We start from the raw sequence: 27,429 nt of genomic DNA on the forward strand, positions 1-27,429 counted from the left end.
TGTGTCATCAGTGGGGGAATATTAAAACGGATGTTTTAACATGTCACCACAACTGCTCACGCCATTGACTGTACATTTATCTTATTCTGTCTGAAATTGACAATCAGAAAAAAGTCTGAAAGAGCAGTGATAATTCTGCCCGTAGCATTAGAATTCTATTGATGATTCTGCCCATAGCATTAGAATTCTATTGATGATTCTGCCCATAGCATTAGAATTCTATTGATGATTCTGTCTATAGAATTTTAATTCTATTGTGATTCTGTCCATACAGTGCCTTCAGAAAATATTCAGACCCCTTGACTTTTTCAAAATGTTGTTATGTTAGTCTTAATCTAAAATCGATTAAATCAATAAAAAATCTTCAATCTACACAAAATACCTCAGAATGATAAAGCGAACAGGTTTTATACATTTTTGCAAATGTATAAAAAAAATAATGAAATAACCTTACTTACATAAGTATTCAGACCCTTTACTATGAGACTCGAAATTGAGCTCAGGTGCATCCTGTTTCCATTGATCATCCTTGAGATTAGAGTCCACCTGTGGTAAATTCAATTGATTGGACATGCTTTGGAAAGGCACACACCTGTCTATATAAGGTCCCACAGTTGACAGTGCATGTCAGAGCAAAAACCAATCCATGAGGTCGAAGGAATTGTCCGTAGAGCTCCAAAACAGGATTGTGTCGAGGCACAGATCTGGGGAATGGTACAAAAACATGTCTGCAGCATTAAAGGTCCCCAAGAACACAGTGGCCTCCATCATTCTTAAATGGAAGAAGTTTGGAACCACCAAGACTATTCCTAGAACTGGCCGCCCGGGTAAACTGAGCAATCGAGAGAAAAGGGCCTTGGTCAGGGGAGTGACCAAGAACACGATGGTCACTCTGACAGAGCTCCAGAGTTCCTCTGTGAAGATGGGAGAACCTTCCAGAAGGACAACCATCTCTGCAGCACTCCACCAATCAGGTCTTTATGGTAGAGTAGCCAGATGGAAACTAATCCTCAGTAAAAGGCACATGACAGCCCGCTTGGAGTTTGCCAAAAGGCACCTAAAGACTCTCAGACCATGAGACACAAGATTATCTGGTTTGATGAAACCAAGATTGAACTTTTTGGCCTGAATACCAAGGGTCACGTTTGGAGGAAACCTGGCACCATCCCTACGGTGAAGCATGGTGGCGGTAGCATCATGCTGTGGGAATGTTTTTCAGCGGCAGGGACTGGGAGACTTGTCAGGATGATGACAAAGATGAACGGAGCAAAGTACAGAGAGATCATTGATGAAAACCTACTCCAGAGCGCTCAGGACCTCAGACTGTGGTGAAGGTTCACCTTCTAACAGGAACACGACCCTCAGCACACAGCCAAGACAACGCAGGAGTGGCTTTTGGACAAGTCTCTGAATGTTCTTAATTGGCCCAGCCACAGCCTGGACTTTGACCCAATCAAACATCTCTGGAGAGACCTGAAAATAGCTGTGCCGCAAAGCTCCCCATCCAACCTGACAGAGCTTGAGAAGATCTGCAGAGAAGAATGGGAGAAACTCCCCAAATACAGGTGTGCCAAGCTTGTAGCGTCATACCCAAGAAGACTGATGAGGGGAAAAGGTTGATGAGGGGAAAAAAAGCAATTTAATACATTTTAGAATAAGGCTGTAACGTAACAAAATGTGGATAAAGTCAAGGGGTCTGAATACTTTCTGAATGCACTGTAGTTCTAATTCTGCTATTGTATGAATACAGTGTAGCTGCCATAGAATTAAACAATAAGGCATATGGCCAATATACCATGGCTAAGGGCTGTTCTTGCGCATGACATAATGCAGAGTGCTTGGATAAAGCCCTTAGCCATGGTACAGTATATTGGCCATATACCACAAACCCCCGAGGTGCCTTATTGCTATTATAAACCAACGTAATTAGAGAGTAAAAAGTATAAAAATATATGTTTTGTCATACCCGTGGTATACGGTCTGAAATACCACGGCTTTCAGCCAATCAGCAGTCAGGGCTTGAACCACCAAGTTTATAATTAGGAATTAGAATACTTAATTTAATAAGATTTCGATGCTAACTGCCTATAAGAACATTTGATTCATTGTAGTTTATTTAACTGATTGTACAGAATTCAAAAGCCCATTAGTGATAAATGTAATCAATGAATTCAAGTAGAGTTGTGCTTTTTAATATACGGTACTAAATTGCATCTATAATATACAAACATTCACAAAATGTTGTACAATCACTTTGTGCTTTTCTCCCACTTTGTCTAGGAGTTCACTGTAACAACAAGTTCACATAAATGGTCTATATTTCTTCCCATAATACAGCATCAAAATTAATTCAGCAAACACCATTATAGATTTTAACTATCATTTACAAATTCACATATTAAATCATTAAGACATTTAAATATAAAACTGAAAATACACGGTGGGAAGCTACACTTAAAACTGTGCTACTTTGCGATACAAAGATTTTGCAGAATATGTTTAAGATTTTGCCATTGTTTTTTTTAAGCAGAACATTTTAATATATAATTTTCTGTCTCTTCCCATTTCACAGTGTATTTTGATGTTGACATGTACCTCTGCCCAAGTTACATGATACACAAATGAAACCGTTACAACTGAACACTCAGTTATATGCTTCATACACAACAATAGACTGCTTTGCTCTCTAAAACACACACATTTTCATGAAATAAACACTGTAAATAAACATGGCTTACATAACGGCTAGGAGATTATATTAGCTGAAGGATAAAGAGTGTGCTCTTCAATGAACATCTATATTCTAAATAGTCCCTCAGAATGTCAGAACTCCCTGTACATGGCATTGGCTTAGTGTTGGTGGTGAAAGACGTATTGGACATCTTGCCATTTCAACAGTGTACCATCGTTACTACCTCTTCAAGAGAGAGTTGCACTGCATATTGTTAAGAGACTGAAAAATCTACAGGGAAGATTGTTACCCACTGGGCAAAAACTTGTTGAATCAATGTTGTTTCTACATCATTTCAACCCCGAAAATATATGTGATGATGCTGAATCAATGTGGAAAACTGATTTGATTTGCAAAGTCATCAACATAAGGGCATTTATATATTTTTTTATCCAACTTTTAACCTAAATCCAATGTCATGGTGATTTTTTTTGTTGATTTCACGCTGAATTCCCGTTAGTTGACAACTCAACCAAATGTTAATCAAAACTAGATTGAACTGACGTCTGTACCCAGTGGGTAGTTTGTCTTCGCTTTAGTGCTTGTAAAGGACAGTCAACAAGAGCACTAAACCAAATTATTCTGAATTTGAAGATTATGCAGCTATCGAGGCTTGTCTCCTAACCCGTGTAAACTTGTAATGCGAACTGATGTGGTCTTGTGTTTCTTTGTGCGGTGGTGAAGCCACTTTTTGGAGGAGAGGCAATGCTGTGCTTACCTGTATACCCTGCTTAGTGTTCCCTGACCTCTGAACCAGCTGGAGGTCAAAGCTACAGGGGGGAAACATATGTAAATAGTAGTAGTAGTGGTAGTAGTGGTAGTAGTAGTAGTAGTTATTGGTGGTAGTAGTTTTTGGTAGTAGTGGTAGTGGTAGTAGTAGTGGTTATTGGTAGCTTGATAAATTACATTGTATAGTTGACTACCTTTTGGAAAGAGGTTTGTGGAACTTATAATAGCTTTACAGGAAGTTGGGAAAGAACAGTAGTGGAATGGCAAGTATAGTAGTGGAGAACTGAGGGGCCAAATCAGTAGTACCTCACTCATACTATAGGGCCAACCCCAACCGCACGGTGCTGGCTCGGATAGTTTCTATTCAAATGGTCTTTTCCAGCATGGTTCCAGCAACTATGGTAGAAGCGTAACCAGGCCAGCCAAGTACGGCTTGGCTCAGCATGGCTTGGCTCAGCCCTATAAGTGTGAGTCAGGCACAGGTGCACTTCTGAGGTAGCTGGGGGGGCTTGTCGGTGAGTCTGGTAGTCTTGACGCCGGGGACCATGGGCGGCTCCACGTCCACTCGCTCGGACATCTTGACGCAGATGATGTCGACCAGCCGCTCAAACACCTGGCGGACATTAATGTTCTCCTTGGCGCTGGCCTCGTAGTACTCGAACCCTGCACACAGACAGAAGGAGTACATACAGTATGGTGAGTACATAGCTCTGGTCCAGGACGTTAGAGTGCATTCCTCTAATAAGTTAGTAGTGGAATGCACACTAACACCTAGGACCAGAGCTAGGTGAGGACACGGCATACTAAATATTACACAGGTTATACCATGCTGTGTACCAAGTACGAACACGCTCCAGGATTCGATAAGATACCCTCAACAGCGGTCACACTTCAGCCAACCGTTCAACATTTGAGAGCAAAAAGCTAACACAAAGCTCCAGGAGTGACAGGTCGTCTCAGAAAGGTGACGTCAGAGCAGACAGCATGAAACAACTAGCACTGATTAGCTTGCCTCCACAACATGGGGTGCAAAGCACAGACATGGCACGTTATGCGAAATGACATACAGCTATAGAAATGACGTGTGTAGACTCTTGACAAGACTAGAGTAATGCTAATAACACGTATAGAGAAGAACTGATGTGGATTTGCTTATACAGTGCCCTCCGTAACTACTGGGATAGTGAATAATGTTGGATGCATTGCTGTATGTTTTGGTTGTGTTTCAGATTATTTTGTGCCTAGTAGAAATGAAATTTAAATAACGGTGCATCTGACCTTTCTCACTCATCATATTTCACCATTCATTCAGGACTATCCATAATCATGGAAGCATCCACATTCATGTAGAAGTGTTCAGAAACATATTATATTCTTATTTACAATAAAGGTTACTCCAAGATGACACAATACATTATTTACCATTCATTTCTATTGGGCACAAAATAATCTGAAACACCAACAAGTTTGTAGTCACAAGCTTGATGTAATCATTGTGTGCTATGAATATGGGACCAAATGTCCTGTGTGAATTTAAGTATGCTCTCTCTAATTCTCTCTTTCTCTCTCTCTCTCTTTCTTTCTCTCTCTCTCTCTCGGAGGACCTGAGCCCTAGGAACATGCCTCAGGACTACCTGGCATGATGACTCCTTGCTGTCCCCAGTCCACCTGACCGTGCTGCTGCTCCAGTTTCAACTGTTCTGCCTGCGGCTATGGAACCCTGACCTGTTCACCGGACGTGCTACCTGTCCCAGACCTGCTGTTTTCAACTCTCTAGAGACAGCAGGAGCAGTAGAGATACGCTGAATGGTCGGCTATGAAAAGCCAACTGACATTTACTCCTGAGGTGCTGACCTGTTGCACCCTCGACAACTACTGTGATTATTATTATTTGACCATGCTGGTCATTTATGAACATTTGAACATCTTGGCCATGTTCTGTTATAATCTCCACCCGGCACAGCCAGAAGAGGACTGGCCACCCCTCATAGCCTGTTTCTTCCTAGGTTTTGGCCTTTCTAGGGAGTTTTTCCTAGCCACCGTGCTTCTACACCTGCATTGCTTGCTGTTTGGGGTTTTAGGCTGGGTTTCTGTACAGCACTTTGATATATCAGCTGATGTAAGAAGGGCTATATAAATACATTTGATTTGAAATACTAAACTTTTTACTACTTTAATACACATAAGTGATTTTGTCCCAATACTTTTGGTCCCCTAAAATGGGGGGCTATGTACAACAAGTGCTGTAATTTCTAAATGTTTTATGGGATATGAATGAAAATGCCCTCAAATGAAAGCTGACAGTCTGCACTTTAACCTCATAGTCATTGTTTGATTTCAAATCCAAACCTTTCGAGTATAAAGCCAAAAGACAACGTGCTCCACTGTCCCAATAGGGGCACTGTATAGCCCCAGGGGACATGTCTTTACTGTGTATTACCAATTTATTCTTCATTCATACTAGAATAGAGTAGAGTAGATGCCATTTTGTTCACCACCAGAATTCCTCAGTGTGGTTTCAATTCAAATCTCACAAACATGGAATCTTGTCCTGGCCAGAAATACCATGCAGGTCATCACTGCTATAAGGCGAAATAACATGAATTTCAGCAGAAGGACAGCCTTGACAATATGGTAATTCAGCACACAATCTTACAGGCAATTTACCAATTCATCCCACCAATTAACTCACCTAATTGGTCAGCCAAGTGCTTCCCCTTTTCTGTGGGCACCACCCTCTCCTCGCCCACATCACACTTGTTGCCCACCATGATGACCTGAGCGTTATCCCACGAATAGGTTTTTATCTGGGTAGCCCTGAAACACACACACACACACTATGTGTCTTTTCACCAGTGGTGAGTAATGAAAGGAGCAAAGGAAGCCATTTGAGAGTATTGAGAGACAGCCCTGGTGTCTCAGTCAGCAGACTATTCACTCACCAGTCCTGCACAGCGTTGAAGGACTCTTCATTGCAGATGTCGTACATGAGGATGAAGCCCATAGCTCCTCTGTAGTAAGCGGTGGTGATAGTCCTGTACCTCTCCTGCCCTGCTGTATCCTAGGGGAGACAAAGGCATATTAATATTGTTCAATGTTCATATAGCATCTTATGATAATAAAGAAGCTTTCAGTGCTGTGTGAAAAAACCACTGTATAAGAGTAAAAAAAACATGTTAGAAAACTGCAATGGTACAGGACAATATTATGCAGTTGGCTTTTATTGAGAAGACTCATGTACTGGAGGCAGCTCTGCAGAGTGGTCACTCTATAGCACAGCCACAAAGTCATCATGTCTGATTTTAAACCTAACCACACTGCTAACCCTAATGCCTAATCCTAAACTTAAATTAAGACCAAAAAGCACATTTTGGTTTTCATACATTTTGATTTTGCATCTGGTCCATCTAGCAGAAACTCATGACAATAAACGTCAGCCTTCCAATGATACAGAAACTGCCATCGACAGAATGGTTTGCTATGGGAGACAGATCTTTGTCAAAGGGACTGACTGTGACTGGGGGACATTAAGACATGTTAGCAGGAGTTGGGGGGTTAAAGGAGGCTTGGATGGAAAGTGACGCCAATACGCTTATCTGGAATCTTCCAAATCTAGGCTTATTACCACGCAGGAGCTGTTGCCTGGGAAAATCCCAAGACACAGACGCTACATCTGTGAAATGCCAGAATAACCACCGGGATTGTCAAACTCCTGCTTTTCTCACCTCAACTCATGGCACGTGATATGTGTGGAAGTTGCAATGTCACATTGGCAATCAGAACAGTAGCATTTGCACGGCCAAGCTCTCGGCTTGCCACTTATCATTTAAGATCACAATACACTTGGTCGCGCTGCTAACGGCGATTTGTAGTGATGGGCTGTGAATCAAAGGCAGGCAGTGTTTCTGGTGCCATCGTATGTATCAAGCATCTTAGCATCTGGATCAGCCCCACCTGGATATGTAATCGTATTAACGGGAGATAAAAAGCAGCATTTATCCTAAATAAGCAGTCCTAATCTGAAACGCTTGATACGGCCTCTGATGTTTCTGATCACTTGACATCATCTGTGCCCCAGCTTTTTTTTATTGTAAGGAAAGGACAGGTTTGAATGTGTACACATGCACTCAGTGGGTACAATCCATATCAATGACCTGTTCCCAGATCTGTTTATGCTGTATATAGTCAACTCCTACGGTCATACAACCAAAATACAGGGACCAGGCTACCACACCAACCTCCCCCTAATCATAATAAGACACTAAACCTATTCTGATCAAAGACTCAATGACTCACCCATCTATTGATACCAACGACAGATCCACTGATCTCTCCCCCATCAATGTGACTTTCAGAAGTGTCAATATCTTATCTGTCAGTTCCTATGGCAGCTCAGACTCTTCCTAACGTAACTGTTTAATCTTGATTGCAGAATGTAAAATGGCTTTACGTTTTTCCCCGTCTAAATATAGAAAGCAAATTTTCCAGTAATGCTGATTTGTTGCTGCTTCGCTGCCTCTGTGTCCATTCGTTTGATTAATGCACATAAGCAAGCATATGTGTAGGACAAAGCCCAGCACTTTGTCCTGATCTAATTAATGGAGATTTCATGTTCATAGACATAGGCTACACCTTTGTGACCAAACACAAGGTTTTAACACTAACAACGATGCATTGTGTTTTTACTAGGAATGATGTAATTCTCGTTCAGATCTGAAAATGGATGGATTTGAGGTTGCATGGGTAGATATACTTCTTAAATGTCGTCCTATACTTGTTGGTGTATCAGCCTCCTGAGCAGAATGATTTCTAGGATGTCAATATAAATGAATATATTATGGTTGTTTGTAATTTTGTCTTGTCTTTTAATAATTATATGTGTTTGTTTTTGCCATCGAGGACCACTTTGGAGACAAGTTATCACGGGTTCCCCCGGTACTGCTGCTCATTCCGTTCACCAGCTCCGGAGGTCTACGTCACCGGCCTTCTAGGCGTCACTGAACTGGATTCATTACCACCAACCCCAGACTGTCGTCTCATTACGCACCTGGTTCCCATTCCCCCTGATTATAATGTGTATATATGTGTGTGCCCTCTGTTCCCCATTGTCCTTGTCGGTTATTGTTACTATGTCCGTTGGTCTTGTGAGTACCTGTGCTGTTGTATCGGCTTCCATGCTACGTGTTATTGTGCACTTGTTTATGGGTCAAATCAAATCAAATTTTATTAGTCACATGCGCCAAATACAGATGTAGACCTTACAGTGAAATGCTTACTTACGAGCCCCTAACCAACAATGCAGTTTCAAAAAAATACAGATAAGAATAAGAGATAAAAGTAACAAGTAATTAAAGAGTAATTAAAGAGCTACTACTATCCGCCCTGGCCCTGGGGGTCTAGCGTCCTGTGGAATGTCACTCTGGCCCTGGCATAGTCCACACAAAGCCAATAATAAATGTTTCACTACGATTCTGCAGCTGAGTGGGGTGTGACGTGTTGGAGCTCTGCAGGTCGGTGGACCCCTGGGGTCAGGGCGGAACGACCAAGTTCAATTATGTGCAGAACAGGGTTCAAATACATACAGTATGTATTTGAGTATCTGGTATTTGAAATGCTTTTCTGTGTATTTGACTATTTTCAAATACACAGCCCAAAACTGGTGCTTTTGTTTGCCTATTTGAGTGTAAATGCCAGGTGGTCTGCCAAGTGGTATTTGACAGGGTTTTCCGATGCTTGTTTCAAGTACCATTGTCGGATGCCTGGGTTGAATGCATGGGAGTGTATTTTAGTTTGTTTACAGTGCATTCGGAAAGTATTCAGACTCCTTGACTTTTTCCACATTTTGTTACGTTACAGCCTTACTCTAAAATGGATGAAAAAAACATTTCTCATTAAATCTACACACAATACCCCACAATGACAATGCAAAAACTGTTTTTTAGAAATATTAGCAAATTCATTAAAAAAAATAAAAATGAAATATCCCATTTAAATAAGTATTCAGACCCTTTACTCTGTACTTTACAGCCTCAAGTCTTCTTGGGTATGACTCTACAAGCTTGGCACACCTGTATTTCGGGAGTTTCTCCCATTCTTCTCTGCAGATCCTCTCAAGCTCTGTCAGGTTATTTGGGGAGCGTCGCTGCACAGCTATTTTCAGGTCTCCCCCAGAGATGTTAGATGGGTTCAAGTTCAGGCTCTGGCTGGGCCACTCAAGGACATTCAGGGACTTGTCCCGAAGCCGTCATCAAGGCAAAGGATGGCTACTTTGAAGAGTCTCAAATATATTTTGAATTGTTTAACACTTTTTGGGTTACTACATGATTCCATATGTGTTATTTCATAGTTTTGATGTTTTCACTATTATTGTACAATGTAGAAAATAGTAAAAATTAAGAAAAACCCTGGAATGAGTAGGTTTGTCCTACATTTTTGCTGGTACTGTGAAAGTGGTTGGCCTATTTGGAATACTATTTGAACCCAGGACTGATTGTGTGCAAGTGCACTACATTATTATTATTATGAAATTAATTATATGGAGGCAAGGGGTGTAAACGTTTAAAATAAATTGTGATAGTTTTTTTTATTCTAAACGTTAACAAACTGAAAAACGTTTCTTCATTGTTTAAAAAAATAATAACAGTGCCGTAATCACAAAGCTATCCCTAACAGGTCCAGATCATCATCGTGAAACATTTTAATTAAACAAATACCTAACGCAACAATGCTGTAACGTTATTTGCCATGGATATAAAGCGCTCCGCACGTCATTGTCGTTAACAGTTGGACAAATGGCAGAGTGAGACAGCAGCGAAGTCCTGTTTGGCAATACTTTGAGAAGTTAAATGAAAAGGTGGTGAAATGCAAACTTTGCGAGGTGGAATTGATCTACAGTGGCAGTACAGGTGCAATGCTTAACCATCTGAAAGGGAGGCACCATGAGTCAAACCGTTGCTAGCAGCAGCGTATGCCCCGAACAACAGACGAAAGCAGTGCGATAAAGGGACAGAGTGAGAAAATCACAGAAATTATTGCAGTTGATATGCAGCCATTGTCAATGGTAGAGGATGTCGGCTTCAATGCCCTGATGGCATATCTACACGATGCCATGTCGAAAAACCGTGATGGCCCGGATGGACATATTGTTCAATGATTGTTCTACAAGTACAAAGCGAAAGCTCTCAAATATGTGGCGTTAAACACAGATTGCTGGGTGTGTATGAACACGCAATCATACATCACAGCAACAAGTCATCACATCGATGGGAAGTGGGATATGAAGTCCCATGTACTGACCACTGAGAACATGGAGGAGAGGCACACAGCAGAGAACCTGAAAACGGTATTAATTACCATCGTTGCTGAGTGAGTGGGAGACAGCAGTAAGGTGAGCGCCATCTGGTTGCCATGACTGCAGTAGATTGAACTACATCGCCCCTTAGCGGTCATACGCAGGACCATATCTACATTGGAAATTCGCATGTAATTAAGAATTTTTTCTTAGTGTTTAAAGCTACAATATGTAACTTTTTGGGCTACTTGATCAAATTCACATATAAATGTGAGTTATAGATCTGTCATTCTCATTGAAAGCAAGTCTAAGAAGCAGTAGACCTGTTCTGTGCGCAATTTCTATGCTTCCCGTTCTTTCGTATTAGCATCTTTTACTTTCAGTTTTGTACATCAGCCTCAAACAGCTGAAAATACAATATTTTTGGTTATTGAAAATATATTTCACAGCGGTTTAGATGGTACATTGATTCTATACACTCTTGAGTACTTGTTAGAATTTTAGAATTAGAACTATTAGAATTTTAGCAACCAGGAAATCGTGGAGCAATTTCTGCATATTACACCTTTAAACAATTTTTTTTAAATGCAGTTTAAACTTTAAAGGCCCGATGCAGCCGTTTTTATCTGAATATCAAATACATTTTGGATAAGAATGAAGTACCTCACTGTGATTGTTTTCAATTAAATGGTCAAAAATAAACAAATATAGCTTCTTAGCAAAAGCTATTTCTCAAGCAAGAATTTTGCTAGTGTACCCAGTGTGAAATGGCTAGCTAGGAAGAAATATTAGATGGTCTTTTCAAACAGCTCCTACGCTAAAAGGGCATCATCGTAATTTTCACAATTTCACAGTGTTATTTAAACCTCATAGTTTGGAAATATATATAAAACACGTTTTTGACTGCACTGGGCCTTTAAGAATTGTTTTACAATGGCGGCTGTGCTGTTGCTGTGTGTATATGTACAGTACCAGTCAAAAGTTTGGACACACCTACTCATTCAAGGGTTTTTCTTTATTTTTACTATTTTCTACATTGTAGAATAATAGTGAAGACATCAAAACTATTAAATAACACATTTGGAATCATGCAGTATCCAAAAAAGTGTTAAACAAAGCTTTGCACACTCTTGGCATTCTCTCAACCAACTTCAATCGTTTGCTTTAGCCTGCCTGGAGTGCCAGATGGGCGGGGCTTGCATTTTGTTATACTATTCTATTGGTCCAACCAGGCATGCTCAATCCCACACAGATGAACTATTTGAAATGATTTGAACCCAGGTCTGCATTCTACACCACTGGTTCTAGAGAAGCACTGGGTAAATAGGCTAAGCAGCAACCCTAACTGTGCTTAGAGTTTGCTGTAGTGGAGCTTGCTGTCTGCTCTCACAGAGCCAGTGGTGGCATTACTGAACGTTTTTGCAAGATTGTTGCTGCTGCTGCCAACATCAATAGCGCCGCAGCTGTTTTGAGTGTGACTACACCGCCTTCTATTTTTACACCTCCAGCCTGGCATTTAAGGAATCAATCTGCACTGATTATCACTCGGTTTATCGCAAATTGCAATTTACTCTTGCAGTTGAGCCTGCATAGCTCCTCCCCACACCCCCACCACCCCCATCGGCCCCTGTATTACCCTCTGTTGTTTTCTTACCCCTCACCCTAATAGGCCACTTTAATTACCTCACAGAATCTCGCTGTTGGGGAGTAATGTGAAGAGCAGCTGCCATGACAACAATCATTGCTCAATGATGCAAGCTCACCAGAAGCTTCTGTCTCCCTAGGCCTGCAGGGGAAAGACTGCTTGTGTGTGTGTGTGTGTGTGTGTGTGTGTGTGTGTATGTGTGTGTGTGTGTGGTTATGTGTGCAATTTATCTACAATACAGTCATGACATCGCCCTGGCTGTAGTTACAAGGATTGGGTGCAATTGTGAATGTGGAGCTCAAGCCAGAAACAAATACTAAATGGATCAACAAAGCATAACCCAGAAGAGACTGAACATAATAATCATTATGCACATAATAACATGATTATCTATCCTGTATTTAGCCTACTTGTGCGTAATTATTATAATCCTTATGCACAGTGCACTCAAGCCCTGTATCTTGAGCAGTGAACGTTCAGCATGTATAACTAACTGTAGAATCACCATATAGGTCTAATTGAATGAAATATAATCCTCATCTTATGTTCGGTCTGATCAAGCTCAGACTGACTGAAAACAGGTGACAAAAACGACAGCTGCATCACATGGCACATTTATGGTGGCATAGATATAGAATAGAACACAATAGAAACATAATAGCTTCAAAATCTACAAGGGGATAATAGATTCAGTTCGAATTGACTAGAGAAAACTGTCTACAACTCACCCATATCTGGAGCTTAACCCTCTTGTCATTCCTGTAGACAGTCTTGACTTTGAAGTCGATGCCCACTGTGCTGACGAAAGAGTTGCTGAACGAGTCGTCTGCGTAGCGGAACAGAAAGCTGGTTTTCCCCACGCTGCTGTTTCCAATAATGAGGAGCTTGAACATGTAGTCAAAGTTCTGGTCGGAGCCATCTCTCTGCCCAAAGCGCTGGTCTGCCTTCGCCATCTGTGGATCATTGGAGCATTCATCATGTGGGCAGCAGGCAGATGAGTCAAGAAAAGGTAGAAGGAAGTGGAGGACGCCATCAAGTGTTTCACTCATTTGCAGGAAACCATGGTTACTGGACAAGTACAGTAGGGTTATAATGTGATGTTGTGAAATGTCTAATCCATTATCAACACATTTGAGTTATACGTTGAACATCTTCTAGACCGGATTCTCAGCAATGACATGACACTTGGAGAAACGCATGTTGCCTTATTAGCGTATAATATATCATTAATAAAAAATCGATTTTTAATACACAATGGTGTTAACTGGATATATTAGCCTAGTTGAATTTGAGTCATGTGCTAGTTTTTTTCTAATGTGTTTGTCGGCTATGTATGTAGGCTAAATGGTTTGTCAGTGCAAATGTTCTGCATTAAAAACAGGTTTAAGCCTAGGTGTGCTCCATTATTCAAAACAGAAGAATAAAGCTCTAACTCAAAGTGCAACGTTTATGAGATAGCATCTTCCTTCAGAGAAGCCAGAGACATCCATGTCTGTATACAGCAGGCTTGTGAAACCATCAATGGACGAATTGCTGCCATCGTTATGCTTGAGGCACAGGTGTAGCTACTGTGCAAATATATCATTTGACACGAGGGAAATTGTCTTAGGCCACATTATGGTACTTCTGTCAGAGACAACGACCGATACAGTTACTTCTGTAATTATAAAAGTATACGGATAACCGGTAAAATGCCAAGACATAAAATGTTTTATTACCTCTATAGATCTTCTGTGAGTGGTTCTGTTTTCGTTGGATCGCCTACTGAACTGAGCTGTAGGCTCGTTGGCAAAGGACTTCTTGATTATCGATATGAATCGGCTTCTGACTTAATATGTAAAGAGATTGGTTAACCTATCAGGTGATGGCAGTCGAATTGCGAGTGTTGGGTGAAAAAATGTCAGAAGCGAAATTATTATGAATGTTTATCATGCGTTCCTCTACTGCTCTACGCGGCCATAAACATTGTCGACAGACATCCTGCAATTTACAAACGTGCTGAAAAGAAAAAGGTCTTAAAACATGAACTCCGCTGTGAATGAATGTACCAAATTTCCAGACAGACACACCTCTGTAGGAACAGTAGCCTATCAGATCACCTGACGGCATTAGAGGAATTTGCACGGTTGAGACATGACTCATTCATGAAATACCAATAAAAATGTAGTTATCCATTTATTTATAGCCACTGGTACCAGAGGCAGCTCGAAAGCACCGCACCATGTTTACATTGATTGAGCAAAGTACACATGCAACCGGAAAAGCATCTATGCATTGTTCATAACCGTACAAACCAGGGTAGCTATTTTGCATGTTATGAACGTTCCTTTTGAATTTATTGTAACAATAAATAAATGGGTGCAACAGGTGAATGATACTGTATGTGTTCAGTCATAACGCTCAAGTTGCAACTATGTATAATAAATGAACACAGAAATTGTCTAACCATTCTTTCAGTATTACACAGTTAATCTACAATATAAACTCAGCAAAAAAAGAAGCGTCCCCTTTTCAGGACACTGTCTTTCAAAGATAATTCGTTAAAATCCAAATAACTTCACAGATCTTCATTGTAAAGGGTATAAACACCGTTTCCCACGCTTGTTCAATGAACCATAAACAATTAACGAACATGCACCTGTGGAATGGTTGTTAAGACACTAACAGCTTACAGACTATAGGGAATTAAGGTCACAGTTATGAAAACTTAGGACACTAAAGAGACCTTTCTACTGACTCTGAAAAACACCAAAAGAAAGATGCCCAGGGTCCCTGCTCATCTGAGTGAACGTGCCTTACGCATGCTGCAAGGAGGCATGAGGACTGCAGATGTGGCCAGGGCAATAAATTGCAATGTCCGTACTGTGAGATGCCTAAGACAGCGCTACAGGGAGACAGGACGGACAGCTGATCGTTCTCGCAGTGGCAGACCACGTGTAACAACACCTGCACAGGATCTGTACAGCCGAACATCACACCTGCGGGACAGGTACAGGATGGCAACAACTGCCCAAGTTATACCAGGAACGCACAATCCCTCCATCAGTGCTCAGACTGAACGCAATAGGCTGAGAGAGGCTGGACTGAGGGCTTGTAAGCCTGTTGTAAGGCAGGTCCTCACCAGACATCACCGGCAACAACGTCGCCTATGTGCACAAACCCACCATCGCTGTGAGCCTCCGGGGACTGTGTGCCATGCTGTACCAGAGGGGCAGATTGGGAAAGAAAGGCAGACAGGTCAGGTCGTTCCTCTCCAGGAAGGATGAGACCATCCGTGCCTACTCCAATTCCCTTCTTGCTTGGCAATGAATTCCCTTTCCTGTAGAGCTCTACGGGCCTGCACATCCAATAGGTGACATCGTTCGTCAGCCTGTCGTTCCTCCTCAATCTGACACTCAAATTCCTCCAACACTAATAGTTTCATCCTCTCTTGTAGGACAGCGGTCTGTGAATCGCTGAGGGCTAGTGAATGGCGGCTGCCATGGCCACTTCCAAAGGGGTATCTACTGGTCGAACTCTCTCTCCGTCTAGAGTGCCTCGACGATTTCCCTTTAGTTAAGGAGTGAGCGGAGCCTGCCTCAGGAAGCTTGTCGACCTGTGCGGTGGGAGTCACCTCCATGGGTTCTTCCTGTAGACCACTTTCCTGCTCCAAAGCAGTTCCCGGTCCTTGGCTCAGGGGTGATGGTTCATGGCTGAAACGTACAATTGATCCATCACCACTTTGAGCTCTGGTGGGCTTGCCCTTTGATGTGGGAAACTCGACCACATAATCCTTAAGATAACCAGGTGCTTGCCTGGTTCTTCTGGTGCTGCTGGTGGTTGAGGATGAAGCCTTTGTTGCTTTAGGCTTAGCTCCTGGATATTTCCTTTGTTCCAAGACCTTTCCCTCAGCTGCTCTCTCCTCCTCTCTTCTTCCTTCCAGTGGAGACAATTCTTCCCTCTCCTCTTCCATTTCCTTTTCACCTGTTTTTGGTTCAGTCATCATCCGGTTCGAAGGACCATTGAAAGATTAGTGGAATCTGTGTGGGTAGCTGGACAGGTAGGATGACTGACAGTGAAGGTGAACAGGTGGTCACGTGTCAGGTGACAGAGGAATGGATGAGACTGAGGCAGGAATTCCTTTAACCATAAAGTGGTATATTTACTGAGTAGTCTGTGCTGCATAACAAAGGAAACAAAATAACATGTATCCAATCAAATTCATAATCACAAAGATCAAATCATAATCATTCATTATTAACATAATTTAGGGAATTCAACAATCCAGTTCATTAAGAAGTCAAAAGTAATCATCCGTGAGTCATTTAGGCTCGTAACTATTTATCATAAAAGAATCCAAACAGTGAATGGTTATTCAATCTATTATCCCTATTAGTTTGATATCAAAGTCGATCAGTTCAGCAAACAATGACATTTCTCATTTCACCCTTTCAAGTGTCTTCATGTGTACATGTAATTAATTTCATTACATATTAACCATATCGATTGCATAATTGGCCTATGATGATGCGTAGGGCCGTGATCATTGACCATTCACATTACACAATATGTTTGAAGCGTGCGCTCCAAGCCGCGCTCCAAGCCGCAATAACTATAAACAATAACTGATGGCCCACTCTCCCGATCGCAACAGATAGTTCAGATGAAAGGTAACAGAGTCGGTGGATTTACGTGGATTCATGGACGCACAGAACTTCTGGATTAGACAGAGTTAAGGAAGAGAAAGCAGCGAGATCGGGCAATGGGGATTTCCTCCTTTTATGGGGATGAGATCTGTCGGTCATTTCCACCTGACCTAATTAAAGCGCCATGAATTAAAGGATTATTCCACCAACTCCATGGGCCTTCTCTACAGCAGTACTTAATGCAGCTGGTGGCCACACCAGATACTGACTGTTACTTTTGATCCCCCCTTTGTTCAGGGACACATTATTCCATTTCTGTTAAGACACATGTCTATGGAACTTGTTCAGTTTATGTCTCAGTTGTTGAATCTTATGTTTATACAAATATTTACACATGTTAAGTTTGCTGAAAATAAACACAGTTGACAGTGAGAGGACTTTACTTTTTTCTTTTACTTATATGTACAAATATACTTATGTACGAAATCTCATTGTACACTTCATTGTTTTGAAAGCCAAATTCCTGCTGTTATTCTATATAAAAATAACAAGAATATTTGGAAGGGGATACACCATACACGAAATGGCACCCTATTCTGTGTATAGAGCTCTGCCTTCCACAAGGGGTCATAGAGCATTACATTTGACTACAGGCCTATGTACAGTATAGAGTGCCTTATGGGTTACAGACTGGGTTCTGACAGGAATACTACTGTCAAGTACAACAGTAAGATGGACAGGGGCGAGGTGAAAAAGAACATTTAAGGCTTTGATAAGATTAAATAACATTGATTCATTACATCATCTATGCCCGGGAATTTAGCATACATTTTGACTGATGCATCTGGTCAACCAGGTCATTAGTGCCAAGCAAAATACGTCATTTTCGCAAACGCAAGATTGGCTCCAAATGAATGACCATGTGCCAATCCCTTGGTAAATTGGAGCATAATTTCACAGTCTGACAACTCTTGATCTAGTTCCCAGAGGAGAGCGCAGGATTGACGCCACTCTGTTCCAACTCAGCGATCACTGCCATGTGCTTAAAGTCAGCTGGTTTGTGGTTGAAGGTCTCCACCAATCGAAAAATCTCCTGCCGCTGGGTTCCGTAGAACAGCTGCACCTGATTGGCCAAGCACTGAGCCAGATGTACTGTCTGCAAAACAGGAGTATTTGGTTAAAAGCCTTCCTCCACTTGGACCAAACCAAATAAAACAAGCTATAAATTAGAAAAAGTTCTGGTAATTACAGTGTAAAAAATACCAGAGGTGAATGACATTGTTGTAATCTACAGAACAACTACTTGACTAATTACCATTTCACATTGCACAGTTGTTGATATAATTGATTAAATGTGCCGTGTGTATACAGTAGTGATTAGCCTGTATGAGTAAAGCTATTGTTGAATGTGGAGTATAACTGGGCTGCTGCCTTCTAACATTGACCTCAACATCATTCTTTTTTATGGATTTTTAAAGTGGTATTGCATCATGTACAATGGCTTATTAGAAACAGCTTACCATGAACTTAGGGTCCATCTCGGCAGTCATGAGCACTACACCCTTGTCTTTCTGCAGGTCAGAATAGTGGTAGAGGATCAACTGACTGGGGGCGTGCTCTCCCATGGTCTGTGGAGGGAGTCAGGGAAACACCAGAGTCAATATAGTATAGAATCTACACCACAGATAATACAAGTTATCTAGGACTATAATCGTATTTCTATACATCAAATACTGAACCAAAATATAAACGCAACACGGAAAGTTAAAATAAAAAGATCATAGAAATGTTCCATACGCACAAAAAGCTTATTTCTCTCAAATGTTGTGCACAAATTTGTTTACATCCCTGTCAGTGAGCATTTCTCCTTTGCCAAGATAATCCATCCACTTGACAGGTGTGGCATATCAAGAAGCTGGTTAAACAGCATGATCATTAGACAAGTCAACCTTGTGCTGGGTGGGGGGAAAGGCCACTCTTAAATGTGCAGTTTTGTCACACAACACAATGCCACAGCTGTCTCAAGTTGAGGGATGTGAAATTGGCATGTTGTTGAAGGAATGTCCACCAGAGCTGTTGCCAGAGAATTGAATGTTCATTTCTCTATCATAAGGCGACCTAAGGTCGTTTTAGAGAATTTGGCAGTACATCCAACCGGCCTCAACAGCAGACCACGTGTAACCACGCCAGCTCAGGACCTCCACATCCAGCTTCGCCACCTGCTGGATTGTCTGAGACCAGCCACCCGGACAGCTGATGAAACTGGAGTATTTCTGTCTGTAATAAAGCCCTGTTGTGGGGGAAAATGTATTCTGATTGGCTGAAATCCATAGATTAGGGTCTAATTTATTTATTTGACTGATTTCCTTATATGAAATTGTTGCATGTTGTTTTTATATTTTTGTTCAGTGTTGAAACCTATGGTGCTGTTTGGGTGAACTAGGATGAAGAGGGGCTCCCGAGTGGACTAAGGCACTGCATGTCAGTGCTTGAGAAGTCACTACAGATACACTGGTTCAATTCCAGGCTGTATCACAACCGGCCGTGATTGGGAGTCCCATAGGGCGGCGTACAATTGGCCCAGCATCGTCCGGGTTAGGGTTTGGCCGGTGTAGGCCATCATTGTAAATAAGAATTTGTTCTTAACTGGCTTGCCTAGTTAAATAAAGGTTAAATAAATAAAACATTAAAAGAGGAGGTATAGGAGTTACCTAGACATTGATCAGGGACGTGAAATGCAGCTCGTGGTCCGACCACTGCCCCAGGAAAAATTCATAGCCCTCCTTTTGGGGTAACGCATACAGGAACTGGATGTAGGGCAGTAACACATTGTTATACAGGTGAGTAATACCTTTAAATGTTTTTGTATTCAACTATCAGAAAGATTAAAACCATTCAACATGAGTTCCAATAGTGGACTCATGAGTATAACATTTCTTAAAATATTGAAATGCTGGGATTCAATCATCTCAATTCACTGTTGTCCATACATTATTCAGGTTGTGGTTAACATGTTATGGAAGCGCTGAATATTAAAGCTTCCCTTTCTTTACTTGTACAATACTGCCATCAAGTGTCCTTTCCTGCATGTTACTCCTCAAACAACCACATCTGCTCTGTCACCAGGCCACACAAATTGGCAAACAATTTGTTTGCCAAATTGTGTGCAATGTCATTGTAAACACACTGCTTTATCATCAACCTTTGAACAAACTACAGTAGAGTTCTACTAGGCACAAAGCATGGAGATGCTTACCACAGGGTTGCACTTAGCTCTGTTGAAAATGACTTCAAAAACGTGAGCCTAAAATACAGCAAGAATTATGTCATTGTAATTATGCATTTGTTAAACTACTGTCAAAAGTGTTATCTGACAAAATGGCAAACTTACTGGTATGACAGCGCTTATGGTGTCTTTTGTGGCATAATACTGCCTCCAAAGCTGAAAACAAAATGAAAGTTGAATAAAATACATTTTTTTGTGTCTCTTATGAAAACATGAAAAATAAAATTCTTTACATAGATAAGCAAGGTTTGAATTACTCTAAACATTTAAACACGTACCTCTGCAATTTCTTCTCCTGACTTATCCTGGATCAAGTCCAAGTTCAGGATAGATCCTAGGGTCTGTGCAATAAACTTTAAATGGCATTATCCAGGTGGACAGGGTGATTTACCCTCATACAAAGCAATGGGCTTTAAAACCTAGTGTAAAGCTGTAGACAAAATTCAACCGGATTATGCAAATTATATTAACACACTGATTTGACTTCTCACCTTGTCTTTGGTGAATCTGCCTGAACCATCAGCCTGGTTGTCACGCTTCTCTAACTGCAAATAAGATAAGATTTGTTGCATATAAATGGATGTCAATCAAACAGTGTTTCCTTATATGTATGTAGGGCATATTGGCACAAAGGCTGTCAGAGCATCTAGGGGTTGTTTCAGTGTAAAGAATTCTACAACCGTGGAACACCCTTCTAAGCAGTGGAGGGTAATCCATTACACCCAACAAAAGGTGTTATAGTCAGTTAAGAACAAATTCTTATTTACAATGACGGCCTACCCCGGCCAAACCCGGACGACGCTGGGCCAATTGTTTGCCGCCCTATGGGACTACCAATCACGGCCGGATGTGATACAGCCTGGAATCGAACCAGTGACTGTAGTGACGCCTCTTGCACTGTGATGCAGTGCCTTGGACCACTAGGGTCAATATACAGAGCCTTCAGAAAGTATTCACACCCCTTGACTTTTCCACATTTTGTTATGTTATAAATTGGGATTAAAATGGATTTAATTCTCTCTCTTTTTTACAATCTACACAAAATACTCAAATATCAAAGTGGAAGAAAAATGATATCTACTAATACATCTTGATTAGATAAGTATTCAACCCCCTGAGTTAATACATGTTAGAATCAACTTTGGCAGCGATTATAGCTGCGAGTCTTTTTGAGTAAGCCTCTACGAGCTTTGCACACCTGCATTGTACAATATTTGCCCATTATAATTTTTTTTCAACCCATTTACATTTTAGTCATTTAGCAGGAACTCGTATCCAGAGCGACTTCAAGCTCTGTCAAGGCGGTTGTTGATCACTGCCAGACATCCATTTTCAAGACTTGCCATAAATGTTCAAGCCAATTTAAGCCAAAACTAATTAGGCCACTCAGGAACATTCAATGTTATCATAGTAAGCAACTCCAGTGTATATTTGGCCTTATGTTTTAGGTTATTGTGCTGCTGAAAGGTGAATTTGTTTCCCAGTGTCTGTTGGAAAGCAGACAACCAGATTTACCTCTAGGATTTTGTCTGTGCTTAGCTCTATTCCGTTTATTTTTATCCTAAAAAAACTCCCAGTCCTTGCTGATGACAAGCATTCCCGTAACATGATGCAGCCATCACCATGCTTAAAAATATGAAGATTGGTACTCAGTGATGTGTTGGATTTTCCACAAACATAATGTTTTGTATTCTGGGCAAAAAGTTACATTACTTTAGTGCCTTATTGCAAACAGGATGCATGTTTTGGAATATGTGTATTCTGTACAGGCTTCCTTCTTTTCACTCTGTCCATTAGGTTAGTATTGTGGAGTAACTACAATTTGTTGATACATCCTCAGTTTTTGCCTATCACAGCCATTCAATTCTCAAACTCTTTTACAGTCACCATTGGCCTCAAGGTGAAATCACTGAGCAGTTTTTTTCCTCTCCGGCAACTGCGTTCAGAAGGAAGCCTGTATCTTTGTAGTGACTGGGTGTATTGATACGCCATCCAAAGTGTTATTAATAACATCACCAAGCTCAAAGGGATATTCAATGTCTGCTTTTTTTAAACCTTTCTACCAATAGGTTCCCTTCTCTGTGAGGCATTGGTAAACCTCCTTGGTCTTTGTGGTTGAAATTCACTACTCGACCGAGGGACCTTACAGTGTCGGGTACAGAGATAGGGTAATCGTTCAAAAACCATGTTAACCACTATTATTGCACTCAGAGTGAGTCCATGCAACTTATTGATTCAAGACATTTCAGCAAATTTCTAAAAACAAAATTCCACATTGTAGGGTATTGTGTGTTGATCAGTGGCACAAAACCTCAATGAATATCCATTTTAAATTCAGGCTGAATTGTGGAAAAATTCAAGTTGTGTGAAAACTTTCTTTAGCTTAATAGGTGGGCCGGTGATAGCTAGCTAATGCTAACCCTAGCTAGGTACCGTCTGATACATTGCTGTGTCCGGTCTTCTCTCAACCCCTCCAATTACATTGGAACTTACTCTACTGTTTATCTGGGTGGTTGGTCCAAACGACGCTAGGAATGATTATTAAACTTCTCAAAACGCTGGTAGTGGGTTCAGATTCCTATAACCTGAAGCATGACCACACAATGTAAATACACACCATTAACGCACACCAGCCCAGCTCGTGCTTACATGGTTGTGCGCATGAGTCAGGTGAAATCATGAACCCAGAATATATATATATATTTTTTTTTAAAGTTTCCTAGCATCATAAGGACCAACCACCCAGACAACCAGCTCGGCCTGCGAGGTCAATTTCCAAAATCAAAACACTGGGTTCTCTTAGACTGTAGACTTGCTTGCCATCGCCCGTCAGGTCCAAGAGACTAAGGTCAATATAACCTCAGAACTTAGTAACCTACCTCCTGCTCCATGAGTTTGACGAACTCTGATTGTTTGGAGTGTCCGAGTGGCTCCTGTTTAATTTCATTTCGCTTCTCGAGTCGAGCATTGAACTCCTGCGGTTTGGCACTGAAAAAAGAAATAAAGGCTGGTTAGGAAATCCGTAAGTTCAAAACTAAGCTACAGTTCAGCCTAGATATGAAAAGACAAAATGGTAAAAATAACAGTTTATTTCGTAGCAGGAAACATCTCAGAGGAGAGTGACTGTCATGACTTCAGTTAGACCTTTAATTATCCAGACCAGGACAAAAGACTTACAAGCTCTACAATATCAAAGTTAGCTTCGGCTAGTAGTTATTAGTACTGTCACTCAATCCTTGTCCTGGTATGTGCAAGCTTTTGTTCCTGCCCAGTACAAAAAAATAAATGAATTCTCTTGATTAAGTTAGTTGAATCAGGAGGGTAAGTACCGAGTAGTAGAAAGTTCAAATTAGAAGTGTTCTTGGGTCTCAAAAATGAGACCCGCAAAATCCCCATACATACACACACACGACCAGATCCGACCCAAACATGTCATAGATTAGAGAGACCAGGGTCCAAGTTGGGTTGGGTCTGTATTGGATCCAAATGGGGTGGCAGGTAGCCTAGTGGTTAGAGCGTTGGACTAGTAACCGGAAGGTTGCAAGATCGAATCCCCGAGCTGACAAGGTAAAAATCTGTTGTTCTGCCCCTGAACAAGGCAGTTAGCCCACTGTTCCTAGGCCGTCATTGAAAATAAGAATTTGTTCTTAACTGACTTGCCTAGTTAAATAAAGGTAAAATAAAAAATGCATCCCGAAAGATTTTAAAAAATTTATTGCTGAAGAAACTAGCAAAACATTGACACATTTTTTGTATCAAAAATAACAATTTGTCTAAAGCATAGTATTTTCATAAAAGTTGTATTATTTCTGGTGACCAAATATTAGAGGATGATTTTATGGGATGATGACCACTTGCTAGACAGAGCAGCGCATAGTTCAGTTTCGTCTGTAACCTAATATTCTCTATTATTTTTAATTTGTGCACCATCAAATTCTAGCCTATTAAACTGTTTTGATAAAAATGTATTTAGACTTAATAAGGTAGGCTATACTGAGTGTACAAAACATTAGGAACACCTGCTCGTTCCATGACAGAATGACCAGGTGAAAGCTATGATCCCTTAATTGATGTCCCTTGTTAAATCCACTTCAATCAGTGTAGATGAAGGGGAGGCGACAGGTTAAATTAGGATTTTTAAGGCTTGAGACAAGCTTGAGACAAGGGATTGTGTATGTGCGCTATTCAGAGGGTGAATGGGCTAGACAAAAGATTGAAGTGCCTTTGAACGGGGTATGGTAGTTGGTGTCAGGTGCACCGGTTTGAGTGTGTCAAGAACTGCAAAGCTTCTGGGTTGAAGAACAGTCCACCATCCAAAGAACATCCAGCCAATTTGACAACTGTGAGAAGCATTGGCGTCAACATGGGTCAGCATCCCTGTGGAACGCTTTTGACACCTTGTAGAGTCCATGCCCCCAATAAATTGAGGCTGTTCTGAGGAAAATAGGGGGTGCAACTCAATATTAGGAAGGTGTTCCTAATGTTTTGTACACTCAGTGTATAGCCTGTTTGGTAGGCTATAATTCAGGTCTAACGAGCATAATATTTTTTTGTTACAAATTAAATGTAGATATACACTACCGTTCAAAAGTTTGGGGTCACTTAGAAATGTCCTTGTTTTTTTGTCCATTAAATTAACATCAAATTGATCAGAAATACAGTGTAGACATTGTTAATGACTATTGTAGCTGGAAACGGCCCATTATCAGCAACTATCACTCCTGTGTTCTAATGGCACGTTGTGTTAGCTAATCCAAGTTTATCATTTTAAAAGGCTAATTGATCATTAGAAAAACCTTTTTCAATTTTGTTAGCACAGCTGAAAACTGTTGTTCTGATTAAAGAAGCAATAAAACTGGCCTTCTTTAGACTAGTTGAGTATCTGGAGCATCAGCATTTGTGGGTTCGATTACAGGCTCAAAATGGCCAGAAACAAAGACCTTTCTTCTGAAACTCGTCAGTCTATTCTTGTTCAGAGAAATGAAGGCTATTCCATGCGAGAAATTGCCAAGAAACTTAAGATTTCGTAAAACGCTGTGCACTACTCTTCACAGAACAGCTCAAACTGGCTCTAACCAGAATAGAAAGAGTGGGAGGCCCTGGTGCACAACTGAGCAAGAGGACATTTTACCCAAACACATACCTATAAAATGGTAAAACCAGAGAAACTGATAATTTTGCAGTGGTTTCTTAGTTTTTTCCAGAGCTGTATATATCCGTTTTATAGAAGTAGCCTACACAGCCTTAAGTTTGGTTTGAAAGAAAAGTAATCCAAGCCACAGCGCCCAGGGAGGACTGGGTCTGGAAAGAGCACCAAAAGGCAACTTTTTCCAGATCCTCCTACAGTCACATGCATGTTAGACGTGTTGATATTTATATACTAATCAAAAAGAGCAGATTCTGATGTTTCCAAATAACCTATCTTTGCCAAACAACTAGCAAAGAACAAACATTTGTGGATGAGCTCTGCTTGAAAATATACCTTTTTGTCAGAATTGCAGTGGCACTCACGACACTCAAAAGCACTAACATAATTAAATTCAAAATATGCTATTCTGTTTTTTTTTTAAACATTTTCATATTGTTCCTTAAGACCTGCCTAAATTAAAAATAATGGATTTCTTTGTGATGGCGTATATTAAAATGTAGCCTATTTATAAATAAACACTTGAATTGTGTTAATGGTTTTTCATTTATAGATTAATAAATGCTTTTGTATTCTTTGAAATAAAAAATTAAAAATCGTATTCTAATATCACCTAAGACCTTCATAAACAACCAACTGATACATTTTGCATAGCATTGGAATGTTGAGGCAGGCGTCAGCTGAATTGGGATGCCTCGAGGCCCGGCTATTCTAGTGAATAAAGAATAAAATGTAAATATGATACATTTTTGTTTGTCATTTAGAATTGGCCACCAAACAGGACTCCAAGGGTCAAGTACTGATTTTTGGAACCCCGAGTCATCAGGTTGGGGTGGACCCGTGAAGGCCTCTGGTTCAGATAGCAAGCTAGTACTACACTGGAACAAAAAGCCTATACACGCCACACTCAGTTGACAAAGCATTAGCAAGGATGAGAAATATGCAGCAATCAACAATCATTTATAACCCTTCATCTCACGCTGTACCATTCGTGTCACAAGCCAAGATATCGTTATCTAGCTGGGGTGTATTCATTATGCCTATTCTGTTGCAAAACGTCAACAAACCGTTTACTCCAAACGGACAACGTTTTGGAAAAGTAGTTATTTGGCAAATTCAGATAGGTTCCTCCCCGTTACGTTTGGTTATCAAACGGTAAAAAAAATTCCGACGACGTAATGAATAAAACCTTGAGACCAGGGGTGTATTCACTAGGAACCAAACGAAACCGGACCAACCTGAATTTGTCCAATAACTCGTTTTCGTAGCAAAACGGTCTGGACTAATGATTACACCCCTGCTAGCTAACAGTTGGCAAGACTTGGCTAGCTGACTACACATGGGAAATTAATTTAACAAACAGTGAAAGTTGCACACCAAGATTAGCTAGCACCCAGTGTTATTGCCATGTAATGTAGGTAAATTAGCAAGCTAACGTTAAACTAATATTTGCTAGCGTGTGACTTTTTTCGCTTATAACGTTACCTCCGTAGCTTTCTGATCTTTTCCTGATATTTATTATAATATGGATTGTCCTCCAGTTCCGGCTCTTTCTCCTTCTTCACAGAAACTGCGACGGCACCAGGCCTGGGATTTGCGGTCGGATTCCAGTTTCCCTGACCGCTAGCATCCCACGGTACAAACAAGACATTTGCACCATGGCCGCCGCCATCTTCCCCCCTTCGCCGTCGTCGCACATAAATAACACGCCGTAAAGAAACAATGTCAACATAGAAATTCGTTCCGAGGATCTGTACTGTGTCAATTACAATTATGAGAAAGGCCTATATAACAATTAAATGGATAGGCCTTCACATTTTTTAAGTAGTTTAAGAATTTTAATTCAATCCACAAATGTCCCAAAATCACTACAGAAGGAACATAATAATATGTATAACACATAATATGTGCATTCATTTCAAAATTAGTTTGGAATGCATCAAAACAAGCTTGGAATGCAACAGCAATGGCACAGA

The 27,429-nt window shown here is 40.8% G+C and overlaps 1 protein-coding gene and 1 pseudogene across 1 annotated transcript; both read right to left on the reverse strand.

Annotated features, from left to right (window-relative positions):
- Positions 1-3,932: 3,932 nt before the first annotated feature.
- Positions 3,933-13,349, reverse strand: LOC120053677 (ras-related protein Rab-3B-like). The gene is made up of 4 exons (XM_039000855.1): positions 13,125-13,349; positions 6,403-6,521; positions 6,153-6,277; positions 3,933-4,123 (listed from the first exon to the last, which is right to left on the reverse strand). The coding sequence occupies exons 1-4, from the start codon at positions 13,347-13,349 to the stop codon at positions 3,933-3,935; spliced, it is 660 nt and encodes a 219-aa protein (XP_038856783.1).
- Positions 13,350-17,454: 4,105 nt separating this feature from the next.
- LOC120053365 lies at positions 17,455-27,138 on the reverse strand (annotated as a pseudogene).
- Between the last annotated feature and the right edge of the window lie 291 nt (positions 27,139-27,429).

This window comes from Salvelinus namaycush, chromosome 9 (genome assembly GCF_016432855.1).
Source record: "Salvelinus namaycush isolate Seneca chromosome 9, SaNama_1.0, whole genome shotgun sequence".
Lineage (NCBI taxonomy): Eukaryota > Metazoa > Chordata > Actinopteri > Salmoniformes > Salmonidae > Salvelinus > Salvelinus namaycush.

What these genes read in the sequence shown, in the direction of transcription:
- LOC120053677 (XM_039000855.1), bottom strand. Translation starts at nt 13,349, where the DNA reads ATGGCGAAGGCAGACCAGCGCTTTGGGCAGAGAGATGGCTCCGACCAG. An exon ending in TTCAACGCTGTGCAGGACTG is followed by an intron (nt 6,278 to 6,402) that starts GTGAGTGAATAG and finishes TGTGTGTTTCAG; the next exon opens with GGCTACCCAGATAAAAACCT. An exon ending in GCACTTGGCTGACCAATTAG is followed by an intron (nt 4,124 to 6,152) that starts GTGAGTTAATTG and finishes GTCTGTGTGCAG; the next exon opens with GGTTCGAGTACTACGAGGCC.